The 27,997-nt window shown below is 39.3% G+C and overlaps 5 protein-coding genes across 9 annotated transcripts in view; all 5 read left to right on the plus strand.

Moving 5' to 3' along the window:
• Positions 1-140: 140 nt before the first annotated feature.
• LOC109412232 (glucose dehydrogenase [FAD, quinone]) overlaps positions 141-27,997 on the plus strand; it is a 29,798-nt gene continuing 1,941 nt past the window's right edge. Inside the window, exons 1-4 of one of the 5 annotated variants that reach the window (XR_009998551.1) lie at positions 14,365-14,771; positions 14,851-15,175; positions 15,315-16,943; positions 17,004-17,142. Coding sequence is in view for 4 of the 5 variants with exons in the window: in XM_062855458.1 (XP_062711442.1) it covers positions 14,885-15,175; positions 17,004-18,611 (1,899 nt within the window). In the remaining variant the exon portion in view is untranslated. Of the gene's footprint in view, positions 280-14,364; positions 14,772-14,850; positions 15,176-15,314; positions 16,944-17,003; positions 18,681-26,230; positions 27,920-27,997 lie in introns of those variants that run through there. The other 4 variants (XM_062855458.1, XM_019685867.3, XM_062855456.1 and 1 more) reach the window with 4 other exon arrangements.
• On the plus strand, positions 18,648-20,479 carry LOC115261318 (glucose dehydrogenase [FAD, quinone]-like). Its single transcript, XM_029862733.2, has one exon. The coding sequence runs from the start codon at positions 18,792-18,794 to the stop codon at positions 20,319-20,321; it is 1,530 nt and encodes a 509-aa protein (XP_029718593.2). The 5' UTR covers positions 18,648-18,791; the 3' UTR covers positions 20,322-20,479.
• LOC109403275 (glucose dehydrogenase [FAD, quinone]-like) lies at positions 20,340-22,043 on the plus strand. Its single transcript, XM_019676076.3, has one exon. It carries the CDS (start codon positions 20,486-20,488, stop codon positions 22,034-22,036), a length of 1,551 nt encoding a protein of 516 aa, XP_019531621.3. The 5' UTR covers positions 20,340-20,485; the 3' UTR covers positions 22,037-22,043.
• Positions 22,260-23,831, plus strand: LOC115253464 (glucose dehydrogenase [FAD, quinone]-like). Its single transcript, XM_019685872.3, has one exon. The coding sequence runs from the start codon at positions 22,260-22,262 to the stop codon at positions 23,829-23,831; it is 1,572 nt and encodes a 523-aa protein (XP_019541417.3).
• LOC109403270 (oxygen-dependent choline dehydrogenase-like) lies at positions 24,137-25,989 on the plus strand. Its single transcript, XM_019676066.3, has one exon. The coding sequence runs from the start codon at positions 24,137-24,139 to the stop codon at positions 25,682-25,684; it is 1,548 nt and encodes a 515-aa protein (XP_019531611.3). The 3' UTR covers positions 25,685-25,989.

Raw genomic sequence — 27,997 nt, forward strand, 5'->3', positions numbered from 1 at the left:
AACCGTCATAAAACCTTATCATATCCACCATCGAACCACTGCGCACCACTCAGCACCAAGAACAAAACGGACCGGCAAAACAGTGAGAAGACGTGGGCTCATCGTATATTTTCGTCTTGTTCGGCGGTATTCTTCGACTTGTAGGTAGCTCTCTATAAAGGCGATTCACGCGAAAGGATTCGCTTCAGTTGCTGTTTCGTTATCGGTCTATTCGGACGTCGTCCAGTTGTTGTAGTTTGAAAAATCGCCGGTCGTGATTACAAAAGTGTGTCATCATCTGTAAGTGTTTAGATTCAATTTGTTCTACATTTTATGTGATGATTTTTTTATATTGTAATAAAATCTGAAATCTACCGTGTGTAACGATGAGCGATAATTATAGTGTCAGCACAAAGTAAAGTGACTGAAGCAACGGGATTTCTGGAAGAACCAGAGAAACACGCGAACCAAGCAGGAAAGAAGAAACAAAACTTGTGTACGGATGTGATTATCTGTGGCACGAGAGTTCCATCAATATTTCATAATACGGCTACTATAAACCGACACCGGGCACCGGCTACATGTGTGTTTTAGCCGAGGAGTTGTCCCACAGAACTATGTATTTGAGTGTGGTTGCAGTTTTTTTTTGTTGATTGTCGGGCACTCGCTACATTCTGGAGGTACCGGCGAAATGCCATCATAAGGGGATAGAAACGGTTTTATGGCGTTTTGGTTGTTAGTCATTGAAGAAGTATGACTTGTGTTTGTGCCTATTAGAATTCTGTTGAGGTCAAGGCTTAACTCCTCAAAAAGATACACGTTTTACAACGTCGAATGTAACGTATGGATATCGGATCTTACCAACTGGTGCTCATCAGAAAGTGGCTGCTGCCAGTAGGAAGGTGATCATGTGCAACGTACCGTAAGAAAACTGCACTTTGAAGGCCGCAATGGACGATGATGGTTAGATGTATAGTGCAGAAATCAAGTGCATGGTAATAACGACCAAGAATTGCAAACGGGTTTTAGTGCGTGTTTTTTTTTCTAAAACAAGTTCAGTTTTTCAAGTGCTACAAACGCAGCTGAGCAGGCTGGCAACAACGAATTAGTGAGGACTTATTCATTGAATTGATTTATAAAATCAACTTGTTTTTATAAAATGGTATCATAAGGGATTCCCGTCTTTGTTCAAGGGCTTAATTGCATAGTTCAACATAATTTTAACTTCTTTTAGTCTCGATTTTATCTTTCCTATCTTTCCCATCAAATACTTACTTAATTTCACCCCAATGAAAAATAAGGAACTACTTATTTTAAAAATTCCGAACTTTTAATATTTTCGGAGTTTTTTTTCTGGAGTCTATTTATGTTTTTTTAAATAATTTCACGCGGGTGCAACTACCCAGTCAACCACGTATCGTAAATCATTGTGTGGAAAAAATCGTATATTTTCATATATTGAATCAGAATTGTATAATAATATTTATATTTTTTTACAATGATTGCGTCAAATCGCATTTTATGCCAAATGAAATTTCAATTACGATTTCGTTTCATAAAGTCGTCTCCGATCATAAAAGGTGCGAGATACTATCGGTAGGATCGCACAGAATCGGATAGAATCGTAAAAAATCATACGTTCTGAGTGTTGAGCTTCAAGTTCGCTAGCATCGTATATGTGCTTTCTTTGAATCGTGAAAATCGTCGCTTCACATCGTATGTAAATCTGCTAAATCGAGCTGCCTTCCTAGAGGTATGATCAAAATCCGTGCAATCGTATACAACGATAATAAGGGGCTGTCCATAAACCACGTGGTCATTTTTTTGAGACTTTTCAAGCCCAAAACCCAACCCCCCCCCCCGCCCCAGGGTCATTAGTCCATACAAAAATTTTTAATTGTCCATACAAAATGGTCATCGGCCGAAACCCCCCCTCCCCTCCTAATGACCACGTGGTTTATGGACAGCCCCTAATATTGTATATTGATCGTTTGCATCATACTTGCGTCGTATACGAAGTGAACGAAATCGTAGAAATCGTATACATTTTTAAAGTCGCATATGATTGTTACTGCACATTTAATAGTCAAATCTTAATCTCGGAAGTCGTAAATGGTTTTGTTTACATATTTGCATGATGGAGAAAAGAAAAAATGCATTCATCACAAATTTCTATTTTTTTGTTGTTGACATATGTCAACCATGGTAGCAATAATTTCAACCAAATATGTAGGCTTTCATACCATTTTATATACAGCAGATGACTTACAATAAGTAATGTATAGATTCCAACAACGATGTGAATTCCGAGCCTCTTGCACGGCACCACTGTTGATGTCACTCAATGCACAACAACAAAGCTTCCACCACAAGTCTCGCACCGTACCATACTAATATTAATTCGTTTCATGTCATTCACTTTGAACTCTCTACTTCCAACTTGGCAATATAGCCAATAGAGAAAACGCGCAGTTCCCAATCAATGGACCTAAGTTCGATTCCCACTGAACACTAATTGATTTTTTTTAAATTTGAAAATCTTTAGTTGTATATCGGTACCCTCAATCGTAATAAGATCATGCATAATCGTATATTTAGACAGAGAAAATCGACGAAAACGTAGAAGTTTTTCGAGAAATCGTAAATTATGTTGGATGGAATCGCAGTAATCGGATTTATGTTTCGATATGGCCTCAACTTTAGTATGTATATGCCTGTTCCGTGCATTGAATACGATTTCTTTGGTGCTATATATGTGTGACTATTTCTGTTGCAATTTCGATATAGCTACCAAATTGCTGGCTGGGTAGTAGGCCGTCCCTTATTTTGCAAAATTCAGAAATGTTATAAGTTCGCTAGTGGAAAATGATCGTTTTAGCTAAAAAATGATCATGTCAAAATTTGAAGTCCGTATCTCAAGGCTAAGTGGTCCCTCAAGAGGCCTAAAGTTGTCAAAAATTGTATGGGACCAAAAAAACATGAAATTTTTTTCGACAAAACAAATACGCTATTCCACTAAAACCGGTGATTTTAGGACCCTAAAGGGCCAAAAATGTGCTTAGATTTGCGATATCTCTACTCGTTTCCAAGATATTGACAAAAACCAACTGAAAAATCAGCATTTTTGACCATTTTTTTAGATTCCGAAGGAAACTTATCTTATTTTGTTCAATAACTCAAAAACGAGTAGAGATATCGCAAATCTAAGCACATTTTTGGCCCTTTAGGGTCCTAAAATTACCGGTTTTAGTAGAATAGCGTACTTTTTTGGCGAAAAAAATTTCATGTTTTTTTGGTCCCATACAATTTTTGACAACTTTAGGCCTCTTGAGGGACCACTTAGCCTTGAGATACGGACTTCAAATTTTGACACGATCATTTCTTAGCTAAAACGATCGTTTTCCACTAACGAACTTTTAACATTTCCAATTTTTGCAAAATAAGGGACGGCCTACTGGGTAGGTACTGGTAAGATTAACCCTCCAATACCCAATTCCGCCTTTAGACAGGGTTTGAGCATTTTTGTAAATTTTGTTTCGTGAAAAATCATTTTTTTTATATTTTTGGCTGATATTTAGGACTGTTCTGTATATCTCAAAATGATTTTTGGTGTATTTTAAAGCGTATTTACATTTTTTAAAAATCATTGAAAAATTGATGTTTAGTCACCTTTTAGAAGTCATTGTTTATTTTGTATTGAAATGCTACAAATAACATATTTTACTTTTTACCCAAATCATTCTATCTTTGTTTAATAGTTTAAGGGAATCGAATACACTCTAAAATTATTTTTTATAAAATTACACGGAAAATAAAATTTTCCGTGAAAAAATTTAAAATAATAATATTTCAACAATAATCATAAAATCTCAAAATGTTTTCATCTAAAAAAATCCGTTCCCCAATTTGGCTTCCAGGAAAAATATAGAAGTGTGGGAATATTCAAAAATAAAAATTAGAAAAATCAAAAACTGAAATTCACGAAATCGAGAATTAAAAAGAATCATCTTTCAAAACATGTTTAAACCGATTTTAAATGACGAAAAATTATATTTAGATCAAAATCAAAAGTTTGGGTATTATAGGGTAGCCCTATATAATTAATTATGGCCAATATTTTGGAATGCATATAGGTAAAAGGAAAAGTTGTGGAAGGCTATCTTTTTTTTAATGGAATGAAATCGTATTTTAAATTTTGGGGACCAATGAAAATGAGAGTCAATTTCAATAAAATCGTTAATCAAAGATGAGCCAAGAAAGAGTTGGGAATAAGTGGCAACTATCGACTGAGGAATTTGAAACCTATGGTGATTTACGACTTGTTGTTAAAAATGTGAAATTAATTTAACAAAAAGATCAAACTTGTTCAGAAAATAAAACATGATCATGAACTTCTATTGACGATCAAAAATTTACCATGCATAATTACGTGCTGATTTCTTCGGACCGTGCTTCACACATTTGTAAGTTGAACAGTAGTCGTACCGTTATCAGGGGGAGTTGATCAGCGGGGTGTAGTTGATCACTATCCACGTCCTTCAACCGCTGAGGACGCTATAATTCTGTATGGAAGAACTTTTGACGTCAATCAATTTTGTGAAACCATTAGAAATCTTTTTCATGGTTTTTATGCCAATTGTGACAGATTTTATCGACTTTTTTGGAAGTGTATTAAAACTTAGTAAAAATAACAGTCTTTTAAATAATCGCATCCCTATATCAAAACAACGAAAAATAAAATAAAAATATTTTAATAATAATCATAAAATCTCAAAATGTTTTCATCTAAAAAATCGGTTTTCCAAATAGGCTTCTAGGAAAACCTAGTGTAAGAATGGGGAAAAAAAATCAAAAACGAAATTGCAAAATTAAATTGGATTACCTTACGTGTACAAAACGTTGAAAAAAAAAACTCGCTTTTTGTACTCAGCAATAGCGTGGCGCTGATGGTGATGGCCAACTGCCGGAAGATTAAATCGATTTTAGTTGACGAAAAATAAACAATTTGGGTACTAGAGGGTTAAGGTACATTTAGGTATATTGGGTTTATAATAAAGTGACAATTTCTTTAAGTCCTGTTTTTTTTTTCTGTAAAAACAATACATCATCTATTGAAAATTTAAACAGAACTCATGATTATCAAATTATGAGGCAGTTCCTACTCCTTGGGAATGGAAAGAATTTTTCGAACGTATTGTAAGTACCCAGTTGAAAGCACATAGCAGCTATTATTTAAGACATCTGTCAACATCACGATTAAGTGTTAATTTTAGGCATATTATCATCAAAAGCTTTATTTGAGCTTCACTGAAAATACCGAATAGAAATAAGTTTCATGGGTGAGGATCGTCAATTAGGAAATCCCCGCGAAAAAGTTTAATCGAATGTTGTTTACAATGGAGGCCATAAATTGCACAACCGTTGTGGTGATTACTTATCAAGATCAAGAATCGATAATAACCTTGTCCCATACGTTATGTAATTGATAAACCGGCACGGTGACTTGTTATCATTAGAACAGAGTTAACAAGCGAATATTTACCGAAGGGTACAATTTGACACCACTACTCGATCACAGCTGTTGTAGATGTATTCCTACGAAATCACAAAATAAATGCTATACACTCCCGATCAAAAGTTTGGGGATACCCCCTCAAAAACATGTCATTTTTTTAGGCCCATATCTTCGCCAATTTGCGTCCGATTTCAAAACCCTAGGTTTCATTCAAAAGATAATAAGCCAAAGAAACTTTGAATATGATTTAAAAGAAACTTTTTCAAAAAAAATTGTATGTTAACTTAACCCAAAGTTGCCTAATTTTCTTTAAAATGAATATAAGCTTACGGCAGTGTCGCTGGAAATTGGGTCGACCAAATTTTAAGACGAGAGCGGTAATATAACCTATTTTCTATAAGTTTTCAACTTCTTTTTACAGAATTTAGCTAAAAAATCTAGAAAAAAAATCATTAGGTAAATTAACTCTTCATGTCATCGACCAAAAGTTTGGGGTGGGGTCACCCCTTAAGTTTGGGGTCACTTTCGTAAAACATGGAAAAGTGATTTGTTGATATCTTCGTCATCTATAGTTCAATTTAAATTCTTTTTGGCTCATTTCAAAGATAATTAACTAAATTTACGTTTAACTTAACTTTTAACTTAACTTAACTTAACGTATTTAACGATTTTTGTATATAAAAATGTTATGTAAAGTTAAAACATTTTACCACACTTCAACAAATGAGACAACTTTACGTTAAGTTTTAGTATGTAAATTTCAACAAATATGTGTGGTTCAATGTCTATGCAGTAAGTATCATTCATTTTGTTTCAAATATGCCAAGAAGAATTAAAATTGAATGAAAGATGACAAATATATCAACAAATCACTTTTCCATGTTTTACGATAGTGACCCCAAACTTTTGGCTGATACAGCATTTTGAGGGGTGACCCCAAACTTTTGGTCAATGACATGAAGAGTTAATTTACTTAATAGGGTAAGAAATCAAACTTTGAACTAATCAAATTGTAATCTTAATTTGAACCATTTCAAAATTCATTAAAAAGACGTACTTTTCAGGCAAATATTGTCCCGAAAAAGATGTTACACAGCTTTCTGTAATATAACCTGATAACATGGACTTTAAAAGCATTGAAAAAAGCGTTTTTGTCATGGAGAACAGGCAATTGAAAAATCACTGTGATTTCACCCATTTCCCCCAAGAGGAAGCACATTTTCGGTGCACTCGTACAGCTCATGCATTGTATCACACGCAATATGTGAACACGTCAAATGAAAGCTTATTTATCGTAGAATCGACCAACCGAATAATATTCCGCATTATTTGTCATAAAATAATCAAATTTAAGTGATTCTTACTTGGAGAATGTTATCTTAAGTTGAACCATTTGTAATCTAAATTTGAACTAGTAAACGGGGGTGAGCTTCTAGTGTTGGCCTGTAGATTGCGCTAGTGGTTGCTTTGTTTACTCTTGGGGGATGAAAAAATCCAAATTTAGTTTCCAAATTCCTGAAGAATTTCGAACATTCTGAGTTGAGATTCCACTGCCTAATGAAAAATAGGTATGAGAATTAGCAGATTCATGTGATTTTTCATTGTTTAGCATGGAATTAGCTGTTTTGTGGGTTGCTCAAGCTGCTGCCGCCAGTAGTTCAAATTAAGATTAAAATTGGTTCAAATTATGATTACGATGGTTCAAATTAAGATTAAAATCATTGTTGATGAAAAATCAAATATTTCAATGAAATTCGGTGCAAATACAAACTTTTTACCATTGACCAGAAAGCTTATACCCGTGGCTTTCATGTACATACGATTTTGCCGTAGTAAATTATTTCCATGTGGGAGAAAAAATCACTTAAAATTTGCACTGCTTCAGAAAGTCTCAATTTGGTTCAAATTTTGATTACCTACACTAACATTTTTTTCTAGATTTTTTTAGCTAAGTTCTGTAAAAAGCAGTTGAAAGCTAATAGAAAATGGGTTATATTAACGCTCTCATCTTAAAATTTGGTCGACCCAATTTCCAGCGACACTGCCGTAAGTTTATATTCATTTTTTAGAAAATGATTCTTGGCAACTTTGGGTTAAGTTTACAATTTTTTTTTTGAAAAAGTTTCTTTTAAATCATGTTCAAAGTTTTTTTGACTTATTATCTTTTAAATGAGACCTAGGGTTTTGAAATCGGACGCAAAGTGGCGAAGATATGGGCCTAAAAAAATTTCATGTTTTTGAGGGGGTGATCCCAAACTTTTGATCGGGAGTGTATGTGTAGAACATACGGTACCATGCCTCTCAAATAATGTTCTTATTCTGAAATATTTACACAAAACGTAAAAAAAAGATTGTTTGAGAAGTTCAAATTACGAATCAACTCACAGAACAAAAATATATTTGAATTGTCCAAAATGTTGTTTATCAAAATTGGCGGGAAAAACTGTTCATCTTCCCCCTCTTGCCAAATGTGCCCACGGATTCGATAGTAAATAAAAGAAGAGTACAAAAAGTCAATCTGTTTCGGCACGATAAGCCCTTCACACAGGACAGAAGTGTGCCCCAGCTACCATACGGACAATGTTTGCGCAACGGGTATAACATATCAATAAAATTTACAACCTTCTATCAACACAGTGCAGTGCCGGGACGGGCGGGGAACAGTAAATGAACTGGCGTACAACAAACACGCATACGCGGATTAAAACCATCTCGACGACGACGCGACGGATTGTTTTTAACAGGTGACAGACACTGACTGATGTGGGGTAGTAGGCAGGTTTACCTTTACCGGAGAGATGGAATTAAGCGTCGTATCTAGGTTCCGTCCAGGATTTGTAGGTTTTTGAAAACATACCTGAAATGGAAAATGAGAAAATAGTGAGATTTGTGTAAGCATATTGGGAGAATGTTTGGAATTATTAGAAATGGCTTGTGCTTAATTAATTTCCCCAAGAATTTCATTGGGAATATTTTTTTTTCAAGAATAATATCACTTAGTTTATTAAAGAATTCTTTCTGCAATCCGTGCATCCTATAATCCGGTAATATATAATAATTAATTTACATATTAACTATTTTTTCTGTTTTTTAAATAATTTTGGTAAAAAATAGTTGAAAGGTACAAGAAAAAAGGTTATATTACCGCATTCAATATAAAATTTGGTCGGGTCAATTTCCATCGACATTACCGTGATTTTAATTATAGTTTTTAAAAAAATGTTGCAAGTTTAGGTTAAGTTCTATCATTCTCGTACAAGTTTCACCAAAATCATGTTTAAAGTTTTTTGACTTATTATCTTTTGTATGAGTCATAGACTCTTAAAATCGGATGCAAATTGCCAGAGATGTGAGCCTAAAAAATACATGTTTTCAGGGGGTGGTCCCAAGCTTATCAACGGGAGTGAACTATTCGAAAAAATAATCATATGAAAAATTATACCTTTTTATCCGTGAATTTTTAATTGAGGGCAAACTGGATGCATTCCCTCATTTTGTAGCTTTTTGATTTTTTTAAATAAAATATCGAGGCAAGTCGATGTCGATATTTATGTACATTTAGAAGTAGGATATTTTTTTAGAAACGTTCTTTCGGAATTTCATTTAAAAATGATATCTGTAGAACTAAAAACATTTTTATCAGGACAAATCAGAAGATTCACTAAAACCTCTTCTTATGCACATTGCACGGAATGCATAAATTAATTAGGGAATCGCGCCACTTGGGCGGTGGCTTCTATATACGTCTGTTTCCACTATAACTCAGTCAAATTTGAACCAATTGACACAACTTTTGGAATGTGGTGAGATAGGTATAGTATCTACCCGTGTACAACATTTCAAGTCAATTGGTTCAAAATTGACTGAGTTATAGTGGAAAACAGACGAATATAGAAGCCACCGCCCAAGTGGCGCGATACCCTAAGACATAAAAAAGGAAAATTTATGCATGAATTGAGTTTGGGATTTAATGAGGGAATCTAGTTTGCGAGAACAGGTCTTGCTCCTGGGCATTTGAGGTGGGGCTAAGGGGATTTCCAGAAAGATCCCAGTGAGCCCTAAAAAGGGAGCTCCAAGAGACTTCAGGGGCGTTTCGGGGAAATTCAGGAGCCTTTTAAGAGAGTTCTGCCAGGACTTGTTGGTCTTTTAAAAGGATTACGGGAAAATTAGGGGCATTTTAATGGTGTTAGGGGTTTCAGAGACGTTTCAATTTACTTTATGGGCAATTTAGGTGATCTCAGCAGCCTTAAAAGAGCGTTACAAGGGGTTCGAGGGGCGTTTCAAGGCATTTCTATTCCAGAGATTTTGTAGGTCCACTTGATTGGAGTTTTCCTTGTGGAAAACGATATTATTTTATTTTATTTATTTCATAATTCAACGGACCTATTCTTGGTCTAGTTGAATGACTTAAAAATTAAATATTTTACACAACATTTGAAAATGCTCACTGTCAGCATGTTCCTAGAGCGCCAGTTTTGGAAGATATCTGCTAAGCGTTGAAACTCCAGGCAATCTTCTACCGATCTGATCAGCAGAAATATTTTGAGGTCATCAGCGTAGAGCAGCCTTCATCCGTCTGGGAGCACAAAACAAATGTCGTTGAAGAAAATCGAGAACAACAATGACCCAAGATTACTGCCTTGAGGTACTCCGGAAGAGGCTTGGTAGTTATCCGATGTTGTATTGCCGATTTTTACGTACAGAACGCGACTATCTAGGCATGACTCTAACCATGAAACAAATTTGGGTGGAGCACCTAGACACTTCAATCGTCCGTCCAGGAAAGAAACTATGTTGGTCATGCGGAATATAATTCTACATGGCTCGCCAAAGTCTCCAATAGTTTAGATCCAGCGCGTAATGATGTAACTCCTCTGTAGTTTTGAATGTCCCGATTATTACCATTCTTGAAAGCAGGAAACATTACTGATAGCTACCAGCTTTCTGGGAATTTTCCCAGCGATATGGATTTATCACAAATGATTTGCAAAGGATGTCACAGCGAACTTGCACATCTTTTAGAAGAAAAGAAAAGAAAAGACGCGGACACCGTCTTCAGCCAGAGGCTGCACAGACTGAATGAAACTTAAACACTAGACAAGGGAAACACGGGGCATGCACCAGTGGATACGGAGAAGAAACTATTCTCACGAAAAGTTTCATCGCCCGGAGCGGGAATCGAACCCTCACCCCATAGCATGGTGCGATTAGAAGCTTGGTGACCCTAACCGCAAGGCTACGAGGCTCCACAAGAAATATTGGTGGAATTCCATCTGGACCAGCGTTCCGAGAGGTTTTAGGGGCGTTTGATAACATTTCAAGGGCGATTAAGGAGGTTTTCAGGTGCATTTCTGGAGGTTTCTGGAGCCTATTAAAGGCGTCCAAAGGTTGTTTAAAGACATTTCAAATTGATTAAGTAGATTTCAATGACGTTTCAATGGAATTACGGAGATTTCAGGGGCGTTTCGAGGCATTTCAGATCAGGGTCGTATCAGGGGGTTTCAAGAACACCCTTAAATCTAAGAGTATTTCATGGGCATTTTAAAAAATATTGGGGTTTCTGAAAATTCTCTCGAACTTTATGAAATGCCTCTGAATTCCCTCTAAGATCCACTCGGACCGTGAATCCCGCTAAAAAACTCTGAAACTATCTGAAAAACCTCAAAGATCCTCTTAAAAAAAGGACAATTACGCCGTCTTCGACCTTGCGGCCTCTACAGACTGAACATTACTAACATTATACAACGGGCAACACATATAACATCCAGTGGCCCAGTGGAGAACTTTCCGTTTGACGAAAAGTTTTCCCCGACTGGAACGGGAATCGAACCCACACTCCGGGGCTTACGAGGGACCTAAACGACACAAATAGCCCCCTAGGACCCCGTGTAACGCACCGGAGAACCGCCGAACGTGACGCCTCTGAATTCCGCAGAAAATGCTCTGAAAGTTACTGAAATCCCTCCAAAACCCCCTAGGGACACATTCGGACCCCATTTAACGCACTTGATATCCTCTAAAACCCCCGAAAACGTACCTGTAACGTCTCCAAAACCTTCGAAAATCTTCTGAAACTTCCTGTAATGCTTTCGAAAACCCCCGAAAACCCAACCTGAGATCATCTGGTACCCCGCTGAAAACCCTTGGGATCCCCTGAAACGCCCCTGCAACATCCCCTGGCCACCGTTGTAATAATTACCGTCATTATTAAATTTTCTCATGCACAATATTGATTCTGAGTAGTTTTCCCGCTTTTTATGCAAAGCATGAAAATGAAGCATAAATTAAACATGCATAAAAAGTTAGCGAAACGAAGGTTGGGAAACTATGAATTAACCTAAGTAAAAATTCACACATATAAAAAAAATAAAAACATTTTTCTAAATCTATTCCATAAGAATAGAATGGTTGTTTGTCCAGCATCGTTTCCTTGTTGGAAATTTTCAGATAATATTTGTTGTGAATTCTCCGTTGGGTTCCTGAGCAGGTCCGATGAAATTTTTGTCAAATCCATGGAAAATAATAGATAGATTTTCATCGAAAGCCAGAAAGTTCTGGCACAGTACTGACTAGATAATTAGTGGACTTCTATTAGGTTTTCTGAAAAACTTACTATTATATATGAGAGTTTTTCTTTCTGGTAATCAAAAATTAATTTACTATGAGATAATTGTTTGTACTATTTGCAAAATAACTGTTTTCTCTCAAATCCATAAGCGAACCCAAATATTTATTTTTTTTTTAAGATTTTTGCCATAGCTGCATTGCTAAAAAGTAATAAGTTTTAAAGAGGTATAGCGGTTCACTTGCTGGAAAGCCTTAATTTGCATCAAGTGAACCACCTGTGTACGATCTGAAAACCTCTGTCCTATAGTGTCTTCGGTGGAATTTGTGAAAGAAACTTTAGTGGAATTGAAATAGGAATATCTGGAATAATTCTTTTTTGGAGGAGTTTTTGAAAGATCACTGTATCTGTTCAACCCCTCTAGGGCTGCAACCTGGACTTCCCCTAATAGTTTCTTCTAGGATTTTTTTTTCCGAGATGCCCTTGTTTTCCTCTGTTTTTTTATTGATATTTCCTCTCGATATTCCTCCTTGAATTCCTTACAAAGAATTTCGTAAGTTATCCCAGGAGGTAATTCAGTTAAAATTTTTGGAAAAATCCCTGCAAAAACTCCAGAAACGCCAATCTAGAGACAATTTCCTGTAGAGATTCTGGGAGTAATTACGGCAAAAACTCTGGAAAGAACTTAGGAAGATCATTGCATGAAATCCTGAAAGTAACTATGAGGAAAATCGTGGAGAAATCTATAAGACTCCGCGTGAAGAATTTAATTAGTAAATCAATATCAGCAAAAACGCCTGCAAAAATCTGAGGAAAATAACCAAGAAGGAACTCCGGGGAATCTACAGGATAAATCCTTGAAACTCTGAGAGACGGCAACAACATCCGAAGGATCCTTCTATGAGAAATCACGGGTGAAACCCCAAGAGAAATCTCTCGAGAATATTTAAAAATATCCCGAGAGAAACTTCTGTAGAGATCATAAAAAGAAACTCCGGAAGAAAACTCACGGAAATGTCTTGAGGAGGAACTGGAGGAGCAATACAGTGAATATTTTCTGGAAGAAATCCTGCTTTAAAAAAATAGTGAAATTTAAAAAAAACCTTGGGGAACTATTGTAGGAATTCCAGAAATAAGTCCTGAATAAACTCTGGGAGAAATCTTGGAAATAACTCCAAAAATTAAGATCGGCATCATCAGCATCGGCAGCCATTATGGATATGTGGCTCGAAACTTCAAAGTGATAATTATCTGCCACCAAAGCGAACATTCGTATGAAAAAGTTTCATCCCATATTCTCACTCGTAGTTACTGCGATGATACTTTTTCAGCTGCGTTGCTGAAGAATTGACATTTTTTATCGTTTCTAAAGCGCGAGGCAAACAATCATTGAAAAGCAAAAAGTCTATGATTCGTTTGAAAGCATAGTGACGCATCATGACACCTTAAGAGTTACAATTTTTTGGAAAAGAAATGTTTCAAAAATATTCTTTTTTTTGGACCACAATATCTTTAAATCGGCATACCTAATGTTGAAATTATAAAAACTTTATTTTATAGTTTACAACAAACAACAAACCCACCAAACAATCTGAAAATATTGAAAAAAAAAGAAGTTGTTTTTACATAACTTGCCTGCTTAAACTTTAAATTTTTAAATTTGTTCCCGTGCACCAAAATTATAAAAATTTGGATTTCGCGAAGTTTTTACACACACATTTAGAATGTGTAATAGGCTTGAAACCATTGGAAGCTCCAATTTATTTTAAATTGAGGGTGGTATTATGTACTGAATCTACCCAATTTTATTTTTTTTTTTATTTATGGGCATTTTAACATAATTGCTAATTCTACATTCAAAGTTCTAAAATCTTTCTGTTATCCTTCTAAAGGAATGTCAATAATTTACATTATAACGATTGCTAGCAGACTGTTACATTTGTTCCTTTTTTGGAAATTAGTAAAGACTCTGGTTGACTCATGCAAAAGAAAAAAAAAATACGCCACAAAAATCATTCAAATGAGTGTTACTTGACGATTTTTTCCGTATATAAATCTGAGACGTTCACATTTCTCTTTTAAGGATCTATAAATAACAAAGATTACAAAATGATAAACACTCGTGATGAACTCAAAACAGAAGCAACAACTCTTTACGATCAATCATATTGACAGATTCCGTGCTTTTTCAAGTTTTACAATAAATACACTGTGAGAACGCATACTTTACAGGCCATGGCTATCCACATTTGTTGACATTAGAATTGTAAACTTGTGCTGTAATAAAATTAGCTTCCGGTGTGAATGTCATTCCAGAAATGCATGAATTCACTTACCTGAATTGATAAGTAGCTATATACTGGGTGTTGCATCCGTTTGTATCGGTCGGTCATCACCACCACGTTCTTAAGTCATAGCTCAAAGCAAATAGAATATACAAATGTAGGTAGATATCTCAGCACGCTGTCTACCATTTGAACAGTTTGAAACAAATTTGTGGAGCCGTCGGCAAACAGGAAAAAAGCTTATAAATATTCGCTGGTCATTACACCAACTGCAACAAACAGTGATACACACACCTCCACCTCCAGTATGCAAGAGGGCATTCGCTATCAGAAGGCAAACAACACCAACTGCAGATACGCTTGATATTCTATAAATGATCCCTCAAATCAGTCAGGTCTTCCAGAGTGAAAGCGGAATTCGAACGAGGTGGACACCCTCCCAACGGAAACAAACCTATCAAGGGTCATATAGAAAATCTAATCACTTTCTTCTTTTCGCATTTCAGGCACTGAGGAGCTTCGGTCAACTCTAGCTCCAGAATGGAGGCACTACTCAACAGTCAGTGCGCGGCGCAAAGCCTTGGGCCGGCGAATCAGCTGTTTGCCATGCTGATCCAAACGATAATGGCAGCCCAGTGTAGCATTTCACCGCCGGACATGTGGCCCAAGGATTACGGCCCAACGGCGCTGAACGAAGGCCTTCAGGAGTACGATTTCATTATCGTTGGGGCCGGATCGGCTGGATCCGTGGTGGCGAACCGACTGTCGGAAAACCCCGATTGGAAAATTCTACTGCTGGAAGCCGGAGGGGATCCTCCGATTGAATCCGAGGTAACCATTATGTTTCTGCTCGTGGTGATCAAGGCACTAATGCATGATTTTGTTCTTGGATAATTTAACACTTTCACACGTTTCATGGCTGTCATTACTAACCTGGTTTCGTTACATGGTGGTGGTTGAACTCGGGTAGATCCCTGGGTTGTTTTTGCACACTCAGAAAACATCTAGTGATTGGGAGTATTACGCTGAGGTGTCCGAAAAAGCTAGCAGAGCGATGCCTAATGGCAGTTACTGGCCACGAGCAAAGATGCTGGGCGGATGTAGCTCAATGAATTTTATGCTGTATGTGCGGGGAAATGAACGTGACTATAACAGCTGGGCTGAAAGTGGATGCGATGGTTGGAGCTGGAAGGATGTTTTGAAGTACTTCAAAAAATTCGAAAGAAATGAGCTTTTCGGGAATAGCCGATACCACTCAGTTGACGGTGAATTGAAGGTTGGAAACTTTAGTCGGGGAAGTGAGTTGATAGGAGTGATTAGTGAAGCTGCAGATGAACTGGGATTTCCAAAATTGACAGATGTTAACGGAAAAAGGTATATTGGAGTGGTGGAATTACAAGGAACCTTATACGGCGGTAGAAGACAAAGTGCTGCGAAGACTTTCTTGAACTCGTTACAACGGCCAAATTTACATGTTATTAAAAATGCTCATGTTGTGAAGGTTATTTTCGAACATTTATCTGCAACCGAGGTGCAATTCAGTCTGCAAAATTCTGAACTTTTAAGGGTGAGGGCTAAAAAGGAAATCATTTTATCGGCAGGAGCAGTGAATACCCCACAAGTCATGATGCTATCTGGGCTAGGACCAGCCAACCACTTGAAGCAGCACGGAGTACAAGCGATCGTTGATTTACCTGTTGGAGAAAATCTGCAAGACCATGTTATCGTGACTTATTTTATTGCTTTGAAACCTGGAGAAAAGGAAAACGAAGCATACGAAGATTATCTTCAATACCTTCTGAAGCAATCCGGCATTTTTGCTGGAAATGGAGGAACTCACATTACCCTGTTTTTGAATTCTGAATCAAAAAACCACAAATATCCCAATCTTCAGTATCATTATCTGTTTTTCAAAAGTGGTGACAATTATCGTTTACCGCAGTTTTTCAAGCTGATGGGTTATCGCAAAGATTTTGAATCCACTTTACGTGAAGTTAATGAAGCACATGATATAGTTGTAGTATGGATTACGCTTCTAAACCCAAAATCTACGGGGCACATTGAGCTGAAAAATAGCAATCCGTACGAGAAAGTCAGAATATTTGCCAACTACCTCGAACATGAGGACGATGTCGTACTACTTGTGAAAGGACTGAAGCTACAACGCCGCTTTCTAAACACCAAGCCATTAAAGAAATTACACGCATCAGAAATCAGATTCGTGCTTCCAGAGTGCGACAGTCATTCAACAGAATCGGATGAGTACTTATCTTGCTATGTGAGCTTTTTCTCCACAACCATCTATCATCCCGTTGGAACGGCACGGATGGGTCCCGTAAGCGATCAACGAACAGTAGTGGATCCACGGCTAAGAGTACGCGGTGTCAAAGGTTTACGGGTGATCGATGCCAGTATTATGCCCAGCCTAGTAAGCGGAAATACGAACGCTCCAGCCATTATGATAGGGGAAAAAGGCGCTGATCTCATTAAGTCGGATTGGCTTTCAGTTGACTCATCACATTTTGAACTCTAACCAAACATCTGATAACAACGTGTGTAGTGGTTTGTGTGCATTTTGTCTGTTGTTCCAAGTGTTAAGGTATAATAGAGACGTTTTGATATTTTTGTATCCATTTTGATGAAACTTACTGCCTTCCAGTTGGTACCACTCTTCTTCCATCTGCAAAATTCTACTTATGACTGGGCTTACACGATTGAGCGTTCGAAACGGGCTTGTAAGAGCATGCCGAATGGATGTTTTTGGCCGAGAGGGAAGCTGCTTGGGGGTTCAGGTGGAATCAACGTCATGGTATACATTAGAGGAAACAGGCGGGACTACGATCAGTGGGAGCAGCTGGGAAATACTGGTTGGGGATGGAGTAGTGTGCTGGAATACTTTAAAAAATCCGAGAACAATGTGAACCCTTCAATCGCTGATTCAGATGGTGGACGATTCCATGGAAAAGGAGGGTATCTGAATGTGGAATCTTTCAACACTGATGATCCTTTGGTAGGTCAAATACTTGAGGCTGCTGCCGGAGTTGGTTACCCTGAAGTGCTTGATATGAACGCCGAAACTCACATTGGGTTCAACCGCCTGCAAGGTACTATCGTCAATGGAACCCGATGCAGCCCAGCGAAAGCATTCTTATCATCGGTGAAAGATCGTCCGAATTTGCACATCATAAAGCACGCTCATGCAACTCAAGTGCTCTTCAATCCCGATAAGAGCGTTAGCGGAGTCAAGTTTTTGATTAACGAAAAGGACGAACTTCAAGCAAATGTAAGAAAAGAGGTAGTCTTGTCAGGTGGCGCCGTCAATACTCCCCAACTCTTACTGTTGTCCGGAATAGGTCGTGAAAAAGATCTGCGTAAACTGAACATTTCGGCAGTTTCTAACTTGAGTGTAGGCAAGAATCTTCAAGATCACAACGTAGTTCCCATCTACTACAAGCTGCACGCATCAACGGCTCCACCGTTCGATATGAAAACAGAGTTTGCCGACCATTTGCTGGAATTTCTAACGAAGAAAACAGGACCTCTGTCAAACCACGGAGTATCCGGATTAACAGGGTTTGTCAACACGGTGAACGCCACAGATCCGTTCCCCGATATCCAGTATCATTACTTTATGGGGCGAAAGATGTCCGGACGAACGAAACAAATGATTTCTCTTATTGGGTATGAAGAAGCGGTAGTCAACTCACTGTTAGCTGCCGAGGAACAAGCGGATTTGATAGGAATCTATGTGGTGCTGCTCAATCCCAAATCATGGGGAAAGTTGAAACTTCGCACAACAAATCCACTTGACAAACCGTACATTGATGCAGGCTATCTGTACCATATGGATGATGTAAAGTCGATGACTGGAGGAATTCGCGTTCAGCAGAAAATAATGGCATCGGCTGCCCTGTCCACTGCGGAACCGGAGTTTGTCAAGGTAGATATTCCCGGCTGTGCTGCTATTGCCTACGATACGGATCAGTACTGGGAATGCTACATCCGACACATGGCCACCACACTCTATCACCCGGTGGGGACGACCAAGATGGGACCTGACTCGGACAGGGACGCAGTTGTGGATCCAAGACTGAGAGTTCGCGGCGTGCAAGGGCTTCGGGTTGCAGACGCTAGTATTATGCCGTTCGTGGTGAGTGGCAATACTAACGCTCCGGCTATGATGATTGGCGAGAAGGCGGCAGATATGATTAAGGAAGATAACGGAATGGCAGTTGCGGAGACGCGTGGGCAGAAAGATGAACTCTAGAGTGTAATATGTTTGTAATATGTTTGAGCACAATAAATGGTTTCGTTTACTGTTTGTAGTATTCACTAACTAGGTCTTTGAAACTGAAGCACCGGAGCACTTAACACCACACCGGGGGTATCGACTTGGGTGGAATGAAATATGTCACTAATGTGAGGGTATTTTTTCTAGTTTGTAGAGATGATCTACGAGCTACAAGGTACGAATATCGATTGGGAGTACAAGGCGCTACGTTCCAGGCGTCACAGTTTAACAAGTGCTGAAGGAGTTCGTTGGCCTAGAGGTCTTGCACTTGGAGGATCTGGAACGATTGGAATGATGAAGTATGAACGTGGGAATCGAAGAAATTACGAAGTCTGGAAACAGCTTGGGAACAAAGGATGGGGCTGGAAAGATGTAGCACCGTATTTTAAAAAATCAATTAGGCGATCTACAACTGGATTCCTAAATGTCGACAACTATGAAGCTCGAGATCCTATAAACGGGTTGATGATAGCAGCGGCTGAAGAAGTAGGGTTTGAACATTTGAATAATTTGAATGCAGCGCAAAATTTAGGAATAGGATGGACCAAGTTTATGGTTGAAAATGGCACTCGTTGCAGTCCCGCTAAAGCATTTCTTAATCCAGTAGGTCATCGGAATAACTTGCACGTAATAAAACATGCTTTCGCCACTTCGATCTCCTTCATGAAAGACGACGGTCCCACCGCACAAGGAGTAAACTTCATACTGAGGAATAAGCATAACTTGCGAGCAATAGCTAGAAGAGAGATAGTTCTGTCGGCAGGTGCAGTGAATACTCCCAAATTACTGTTGCTTTCCGGAATCGGACGAATGGCGGATTTAGCGCCATTGAATATAATTCAGCGAGCTGAGCTTAGCGTAGGATACAATTTACAGGACCATGTTGCCATTCCACTTTTCTACAAATTCCGAAAATCGTCCAAAAGAACCGTCAATCTCAACTTGGAAAAGGTGCTGAATCTTTTCAACTTTTCGCTGAAAAATCGTACCCAACAGTTGACAAATCATCATATGGGAGGTCTCACGCTGAATATCAATACATTGAACGCATCAGAATCGTTTCCCGATGCACAAGTGACGTATCAACTGTTCAAAAAAGGCGGATTTACTTCGTCTACTGTCTTGCGAAAAATAGGCTACGATTTGCAACTGGTGAGATCAGTACATCAAGCCGAGCTGGAGGCTGACGTCGTAATGGCAATGGTTAGCATCCTCGAACCTAGATCAAGAGGAACGATTAAAATAGTCGCCGCCGATCCGTACAGAGATCCCGCAATAAAGACGGCGTACTTTAGCGACTATGATGATCTGAAAACGATGATCCGTGCAATTAGAATACACCAGCAAATGCTCACTACAAACGCATTTCTCAACAACGGCGCTCAGCTTCATCGAGTGAACATTCCAGCTTGCGCATTCATTCTGCACGATTCCGACGAATACTGGGAGTGCTACATTCGGCACTTATCCACTAGCATGTATCATCCAGCGGGAACAGCCAAAATGGGACCTGACGACGAACCGGATGCTGTGGTGGATGAGAGATTGCGAGTTAGAAACGTGCGAAATTTACGAATTGTGGATGCGAGTATAATGCCCGAAATTGTCAGTGCTGGTTTAATGGCGCCAACGATAATGATTGGCGAAAAAGGAGCCGACATGTTGAAGGAGGACAACTTGGAGTGAGCGCAGTACGTGAGGCAGTTTGAAACATTGCACACTCAAGAGCACACTAGTTTAATTCCGACCATGGGTGGCAGCAAACATGGAGCACTTTATAGCAAATACTGCATTTGAAAACGCACCTAATCATTGGAAAATCGTTGTAGATTGTCGGATTAGGGTCCAGCATGATCCGATCTGCCGTTGATTGGCAGTTCACTACGGAACGTTCGAACGATTCGAGCCTCAGTTTGGAGAATGGTCCATTTTGGTCAGCTGGTAAGATGCTAGGGGGATCCAGCTCAATAAATGCAATGATGTACATTCGAGGCAACCAAGATGACTACAATGAATGGGCAGGCTTGGGCAATCCTGGCTGGGCGTGGAAGGATGTATTGGACTACTTTATCAAATCTGAGGACAACAGTGATCCGGAGACTGTTGCTGGTTATGGAGGAAAGTATCATGGCGTTGGAGGTTATTTAAGCGTAGAGTATTATGGGGAGAAGAATGTGTACAATGAATTACTAAAGCAAGCGACGATAGACGCAGGGTATAAGCAGTTGTTGGACTTAAACGGAGAAGAACACATCGGGTACGGTAGGCTTCAGCTAACGGCAGAAGGAGCAACGCGTGTTAGTACCGCCAAGGCCTTTCTGAATCCTATTAAAAATCGGAAAAACTTACATGTAATCAAAAATGCATTTGTTGTGTCTTTACATTATGAATCAGAGAATATAGTGCGAGGCGTTAATATGATCATTGATAACCGATTCTCTTTGAGGGCCATTGCATCGAAGGAAGTTATCTTGTCGGCAGGTGCGATAAACACTCCTCAGCTGTTGATGTTGTCTGGTATTGGGAGGCGCGAGGATTTAGAACCAAATGGCATACCAGTGCGAGCGGAATTAAACGTTGGAGGAAATCTTCAAAACCATGTGATTGTGCCGATATTCTTTGGAATAAGAAAGTCGATTTCTAATATTACAGAAATAAGAAAAGAGACGCTCAAAAAGTTATTCGATTTTTCCCTACGCAATAGAGATACGTTTATCTATCTTAGTAGAACCGAGGCCTTCATGGGTTTTGCAAACACGGAACAAACAAATGCTGAATTTCCAAATGTGCAATTCGTCAATATGTTTATCCCTAAAGATGATATTGATTCGGTACAACCTTATGCAGAAATGGGATACAAAAAGCATGTCCTGCACTCAATCAAAACTCATATTCAAGAACAAGATGTAGCAATAGTATGGGTGATTCACATCGATCCAAAATCTCGCGGACGGCTTCGAATCAAATCAAACAACCCGTACCATCATCCATCGATTAGAACGGGTGTTTTCAGCGATCCGAATGATCTACGCGTGCTTCGCGAAGGCGTTCGGATGCAGCAAAAACTGTTCAGTACGGAGATTTTCCAAATCCATCTAACAAACATGTTGAGAATTGATCTACCAGAGTGTGAAGTGTGGGAGTACAACTCGGACGATTTCTGGGAATGCTACATCAGACACATGAGCACGACTGTTCATCACTATAGTGGTACTGCCAAAATGGGACCATGGAGCGATCCGGAAGCGGTCGTTGACTCACAGTTGAAAGTTTACGGAATCGAACGTTTGCGGGTTGTCGATGCTAGCGTGATGCCGACTGTAACTAGCGGGAATACCAATGCTCCCGTCATAATGATCGCCGAAAAAGGCTCTGATATGATAAAGAATACGTATCTGTGAATGTTGAGTTTAATTTATGTTTGTTTATGAAAATTGTCTTTAAATATTTTTTATTAAATGTTGAACTATTTTAGCTTACAAATTAGAGAATATGAGAAACATGTGCACTTTCATTTGAAAACCATTTTTTTGGGTAACTTTGGCATCGTCATTCCGAGCACAGTTGATGGTAATGGAAACAACCACAAGACCATGAAGTTTAACCAATAAGAACTCATTGCAGATGATCGGACTACAGTCCAGTATGATTCGAACCGCAGTTGACTGGCAGTACACTGCGGTGCGTGCAAATGATTCCAGTCTCAGTTCGGTAAACGGGACATACTGGCCGAGAGGGAAAATGCTTGGGGGATCCAGTTCAATCAACGGAATGATGTACGTTCGAGGAAACCAAGACGATTACAACGAATGGGAACGCTTGGGCAACCCTGGCTGGGGCTGGAATGATGTTTTGAAATATTTCATCAAATCCGAAGATAATCGTAGTCCGGAAGTTATTGGTAGTTATGGAGGAAAGTACCACGGTATGGGCGGATACTTGAGCGTAGAGCATTATGGTGAAAAGAATGCTTACAGTGAAATACTCCGACAAGCAACGATAGAAGCAGGTTACAAACAGTTGTTAGATCTAAATGGAGAAGAACACATTGGATACGGAAGAGTTCAGCTGACAGCGGAAGGAGCAACGCGTGCTAGCACTGCCAAGGCCTTTCTAAGTTCTATTCAATATCGTAAAAATTTACACATTATCAAAAATGCATTTGCTGTATCATTGCATTACGGATCAGGCAATGTAGTGCGTGGCGTTAATATGATCGTTGATAACCAATACTCATTAAGAGCAACTGCATCGAAGGAAGTTATTTTATCCGCGGGTGCGATAAACACTCCACAGTTGATGATGTTATCTGGCATTGGTAGGCGCGAGGATTTAGCACCATTCAATATTCCAATACGATCAGAATTGGATGTTGGAGGAAATCTACAAGATCATATATTCATACCTATATTCTTTGGTATCGGAAAACGACTTTCCAACATCACAAAAATAAAGCGAGAGGTGTTACTAGATTTATTTGATTTTACTCTTCGTGACCGGGACACGTTTATCTATCTCAACCGGTTCGATGACATAATGGGATTTGCAAATACTGAAAATAGTGGCGCAAAGTTCCCAAATGTGCAATTTGCTAACCAGTTCATCCCCAGAAACGATACGGAAGCTTTAGGGTATTACACAGGAATAGGATACAAACAAAACATTCTGGATTCAATTAGAATTCATATTCAGAAGCAAGATGTTGGTATAGTTTGGGTCATTTGCATTGATCCTAAATCTCGCGGCCAAATCCGGATAAAATCAGCCAATCCATACAATCACCCAAAGATCGAAACGGGTTACTTCAAGGACCCAAAAGATCTGAACGTGCTTCGCGAGGGCATCCGTATGCAGCAGAACTTATTCAACATGCCAGTTTTCCAAAACTATGAAACGAATATGTTGAAAATAGCTATCCCGGAGTGTGATGTGTGGGAGTACAACTCGGACGATTTCTGGGAATGCTACATACGGCATATGAGTACAACTATCTACCATGCAAGCGGCACCGCCAAAATGGGACCATGGAATGATCCGGGAGCGGTTGTTGACTCACAACTGAAGGTGTATGGAATCGAACGTTTGCGGGTTATAGATGCTAGTGTAATGCCGACTGTAACTAGTGGAAATACCAATGCTCCTACCATTATGATCGCTGAAAAGGGTTCGGACATGATTAAGAATGCGTACCTCTGAGCACTCACGGCCACCAATAACCAAATAATCAACGATTTACCAAAAATAACAGAAGAATCTGGATTTGATAAGGATAAATGTAATTCACGAAACATAAGAGTCACAAGTCGTGACAAACAACTACACAGCATTAGCAAAGTTTTTGAAGAAATTCTTTGAGCACTATTCTACACAATTGGCAGCACAACAAATAATTTCACGGATGTATGTATGGAGCACGCAATATGGTGAAGCACTATCAATAGAAACGTAAGCTTTTCTAACCAAACAATCGGTCATTGTAGATTGTTATCCTGCAAAACAATATGGTACGGACCGAAGTTGACTGGCAGTACACAACCGAACAGGCAAGTGATTCTAGCCTCAGTACAGTGAACGGAACATACTGGCCGAGAGGAAAAATGTTGGGCGGAACAAGTGCGATCAATGGGATGATGTACATTCGAGGCAATCGCGATGATTACGATGAGTGGGAACGCTTGGGCAATCCCGGATGGGGATGGAAGGATGTTTTGCCGTACTTTATCAAATCGGAAGACAACGGGAATGAACGTGTTGCCAGCAGCTACGGAGGAAAATACCATGGCGTAGGAGGATACCAAAGCGTAGACTTCTACGGCGATACAAATGTTTTCAACGAAATACTCAAACAGGCAACGACAGAAGCCGGTTTCAAACAATTGTTGGACTTCAACGGAGAGGAGCATATTGGATACGGTCGAGCTCAACGTACGGTAGAAGAAGCGACGCGCTGTAGCACTGCCAAAGCGTTTTTGAATCCCATTCAAGATCGTAAAAATTTGCACATAGTCAAAAATGCTTTTGTTGTGTCTCTCTACTACGAATCCGGAACTGTGGTGCGGGGAGTCAACATGATCATAGATAATCAGTATTCGTTAAGAGCAATTGCAAAAAAAGAGGTTATCTTGTCCGCAGGTGCGATAAATACTCCCCAGCTGTTGATGTTATCTGGTGTGGGTAGACGCGAGGATCTGACACCGTTCGGTATACCAGTGCGTGTAGAATTAGATGTCGGAAGAAACCTACAAGATCATGCGTTTGTGCCAGTATTTTTCGGATTGGGGAAGTCCATTACAGATATCAAGGAAATCCGACGCGAAACACTGATAAATTTGTTTGATTTCACCCTTCGTAATAGAAGCTCATATATGTTCGATAGATTAAGTGACTTCATGGGATTCGTAAACACAAAAGACAGCAATGCACCGTTTCCCGACTTACAGTGTGTGAATGTGTTGATTCCTAAACAAGACATTGATTCATTAGAATTCTATACCAAAATGGGATTCAACGAAAATGTACTGAGCTCAATAAGAACGCACATACAACGGCAAGACATGATAACTCCATGGATAACAGGAATTGATCCAAAATCTCGCGGCCGGCTCCGCATCAAATCAGCAAACCCTTACGATCATCCATCAATCACAACCGGTTACTTTAGCAATCCGGAAGATTTGATTGTTCTGCGTGAGGGCATACGACTACAGCAGAGAATATTCAATACAGATGTTTTCCAAAAACTTCAAGCCCGTCTATTGAGAATTGATATCCCGGAGTGTGACGACCTGCTGTATGATTCGGATGAGTACTGGGACTGCTACATACGACACATGACCACCACATTGTATCATCCTGTCGGAACGGCCAAAATGGGACCATGGAGTGATCCGGCTGCGGTGGTCGATCCAGATTTGAAAGTGTACGGAATCGAAGGCTTGCGAGTCGTAGATGCAAGCATAATGCCGACCGTGACCAGTGGAAACACGAATGCCCCTACCATTATGATTGCCGAGAAGGCCTCAGATGCAATCAAGAAAACATATTTGTGATGACTTTCGACTTTCTATCTTTTTGTTTGGTTATAAAATAAATCTAAAAATTCAAAAGATAACATATGCCAAAGGGTAACTTCATTTCAAGTTTTAAGTCATAGACGTTTACAACTATATTTTTGATTTCTTTTCTTGTCTAGAATTTGACACAATAATTCACTAATTTATTAGACGATAGTATAGAAACGTTTCACATTATATTAAGGACACAACACAGGGTATAAATAGTATCAAAATTGTCGAAAATAAATCGATTGGGTTCAATAAAAACGTGATAATTTTAAAAATAATAATAAATACCTCGATAATTAACTTTCAATGTTTGTAGAGTCACTAAAACTATAATCATGACAGTGAAATATGTACGCTCACCATTTATTCTCCGTAGACCCTAAGTGTTGATAAATTCTGTGCTGTCCCAACTATTCCGTAGCTAGAATAAACCCATCTTTCCTGGTCGTTTGGTATGCTATCTGTTTTTGTAGATCTGCGACAGGACCGCGGAAAATCAATCTCTACATGTAAACCGTGTTTGCCTTCTAGATTCCGAACATGTTTTTCACGCTGCAACGGACGGACTACGATTGGTCTTTCTTCACCGAACCTTCGAAGCAGTACTGCGCTAGCATGCCCCAGGGAAGTTTCTGGCCCCGTGGTAAGTTGCTTGGCGGAAGCGGAGCAATCAACGCAATGCTCTACGTACGCGGTAACCGGAGAGATTACGATCGCTGGGAACAGGACGGCAATCCTGGATGGGGATATGACGATGTTTTGACGTATTTCAAGAAGTCGGAAAACAATAGGAATCCAAATGTCGCCGATTTGAACGGTGGGAAATATCACGGCAAGGGAGGTTATTTGAACGTAGAATATTTCCCAACCAATAGCCCTCTTATTGAAGATGTGTTCGAGGGAGCGAAAGAGTTGGGATACAAATACTTGGAGGACATCAATGGTGAAGAACATGTTGGATTCGGACGCGCTCAAGGAACTATTGTCAACGGAACCCGTTGCAGCCCAGCCAAAGCGTTTCTAGTCCCCGCCAAAGATAGGCCCAATTTACATATTATGAAAAATACTCGTGTAATCAACGTGGAACAGGATAAAAAAGGGGTATACCGTTGGGTGAACTTTTTGATCGACGAGGAGCACTTGCGGGCTGCCAAAGCCCGAAAAGAAGTAATAATTTCCGCTGGAGCAGTCAACACTCCGCAAATTCTGATGTTGTCAGGCATTGGACCTAAGCCGCTGTTACAGTCAGTGGGAGTTGAAGTAGTTGCCGATTTACCGGTGGGAGAAAACTTACAAGATCATCTTGTTATTCCACTATATTTCCAAATTAACAAATCAACTGCGAAAGCTGTAACCCTACAAGATCTGGCAAACAGCTATAGGCAATACATTCTGCACAGAGACGGATTCCTAGCATCTCACGACGTGACTTCAGCTATGGGCTTTGTGAACACGGTTAACTTCACCGACGAGTATCCGGATGCGCAGCTCCACTTTTTTATGTTCAACAAAGGTGCTAACAATTCTCTGCTGTTCTCCAGCAAAATCGGTTTCGACGACAGCGTTTCAAACTCATTGAATGACCTCACCATCGAGACCGACGTGATGTCTATTTTCGTAACCTTATTGAATCCTAAATCGAGGGGAACTGTCAAAATAAAATCTATGGATTGTAACCCATACGTCCCACCAGAAATTGTTCCCAACTATTTCGAAGACCAAGAAGACATCAAAACGGTGGTGAGAGCAATAAGAATTGCTCAACGTTTGGTCAACACGAAAGCTTTGAAACGCAACGAGGCACAAATTAGCCGAATTAATGTCCCTGGATGTAGCGAGCTGGAGTTCGATTCCGATGAGTATTGGGAGTGTTACAGTCGGCACGTTACAATGACTCTTTATCACCCGGTAGGAACTGCTAAAATGGGACCTGAAGGTGATCTTTCAGCAGTTGTGGATTCTAGATTGAAAGTGAAGAAGGTAAAAGGTATTCGAGTGGTAGATGGCAGTATTCTTCCTTATATTGTATCGGGAAATACAAACGCACCAATTATGATGATAGCAGAGAAAGCCTCGGATATGATTAAAGAGGACTGGGCGGAACAGCGTAATACTCATTCAGAACTATAATGTACTTTTTAAATATTTTTAATGTGTTTTTGTTGTTTTCATTACTGAATATATTCACTATAAATTAATCTAAAAAAAAATGTTTCATTTCGCGCGTGCCATCATAGATTTCATCAATTCAGCTTTATCTACATCAGCATGCCGGTAAATAAATTATGCTTTACATTC

Source organism: Aedes albopictus, chromosome 3 (genome assembly GCF_035046485.1).
Source record: "Aedes albopictus strain Foshan chromosome 3, AalbF5, whole genome shotgun sequence".
Lineage (NCBI taxonomy): Eukaryota > Metazoa > Arthropoda > Insecta > Diptera > Culicidae > Aedes > Aedes albopictus.

Bases quoted from the DNA above. Each gene is read 5' to 3' on its own strand.
- LOC109403270 (XM_019676066.3), top strand. From the start codon at position 24,137: ATGGTACGGACCGAAGTTGACTGGCAGTACACAACCGAACAGGCAAGT.
- LOC115253464 (XM_019685872.3), top strand. From the start codon at position 22,260: ATGATCGGACTACAGTCCAGTATGATTCGAACCGCAGTTGACTGGCAG.
- LOC115261318 (XM_029862733.2), top strand. From the start codon at position 18,792: ATGATCTACGAGCTACAAGGTACGAATATCGATTGGGAGTACAAGGCG.
- LOC109403275 (XM_019676076.3), top strand. From the start codon at position 20,486: ATGATCCGATCTGCCGTTGATTGGCAGTTCACTACGGAACGTTCGAAC.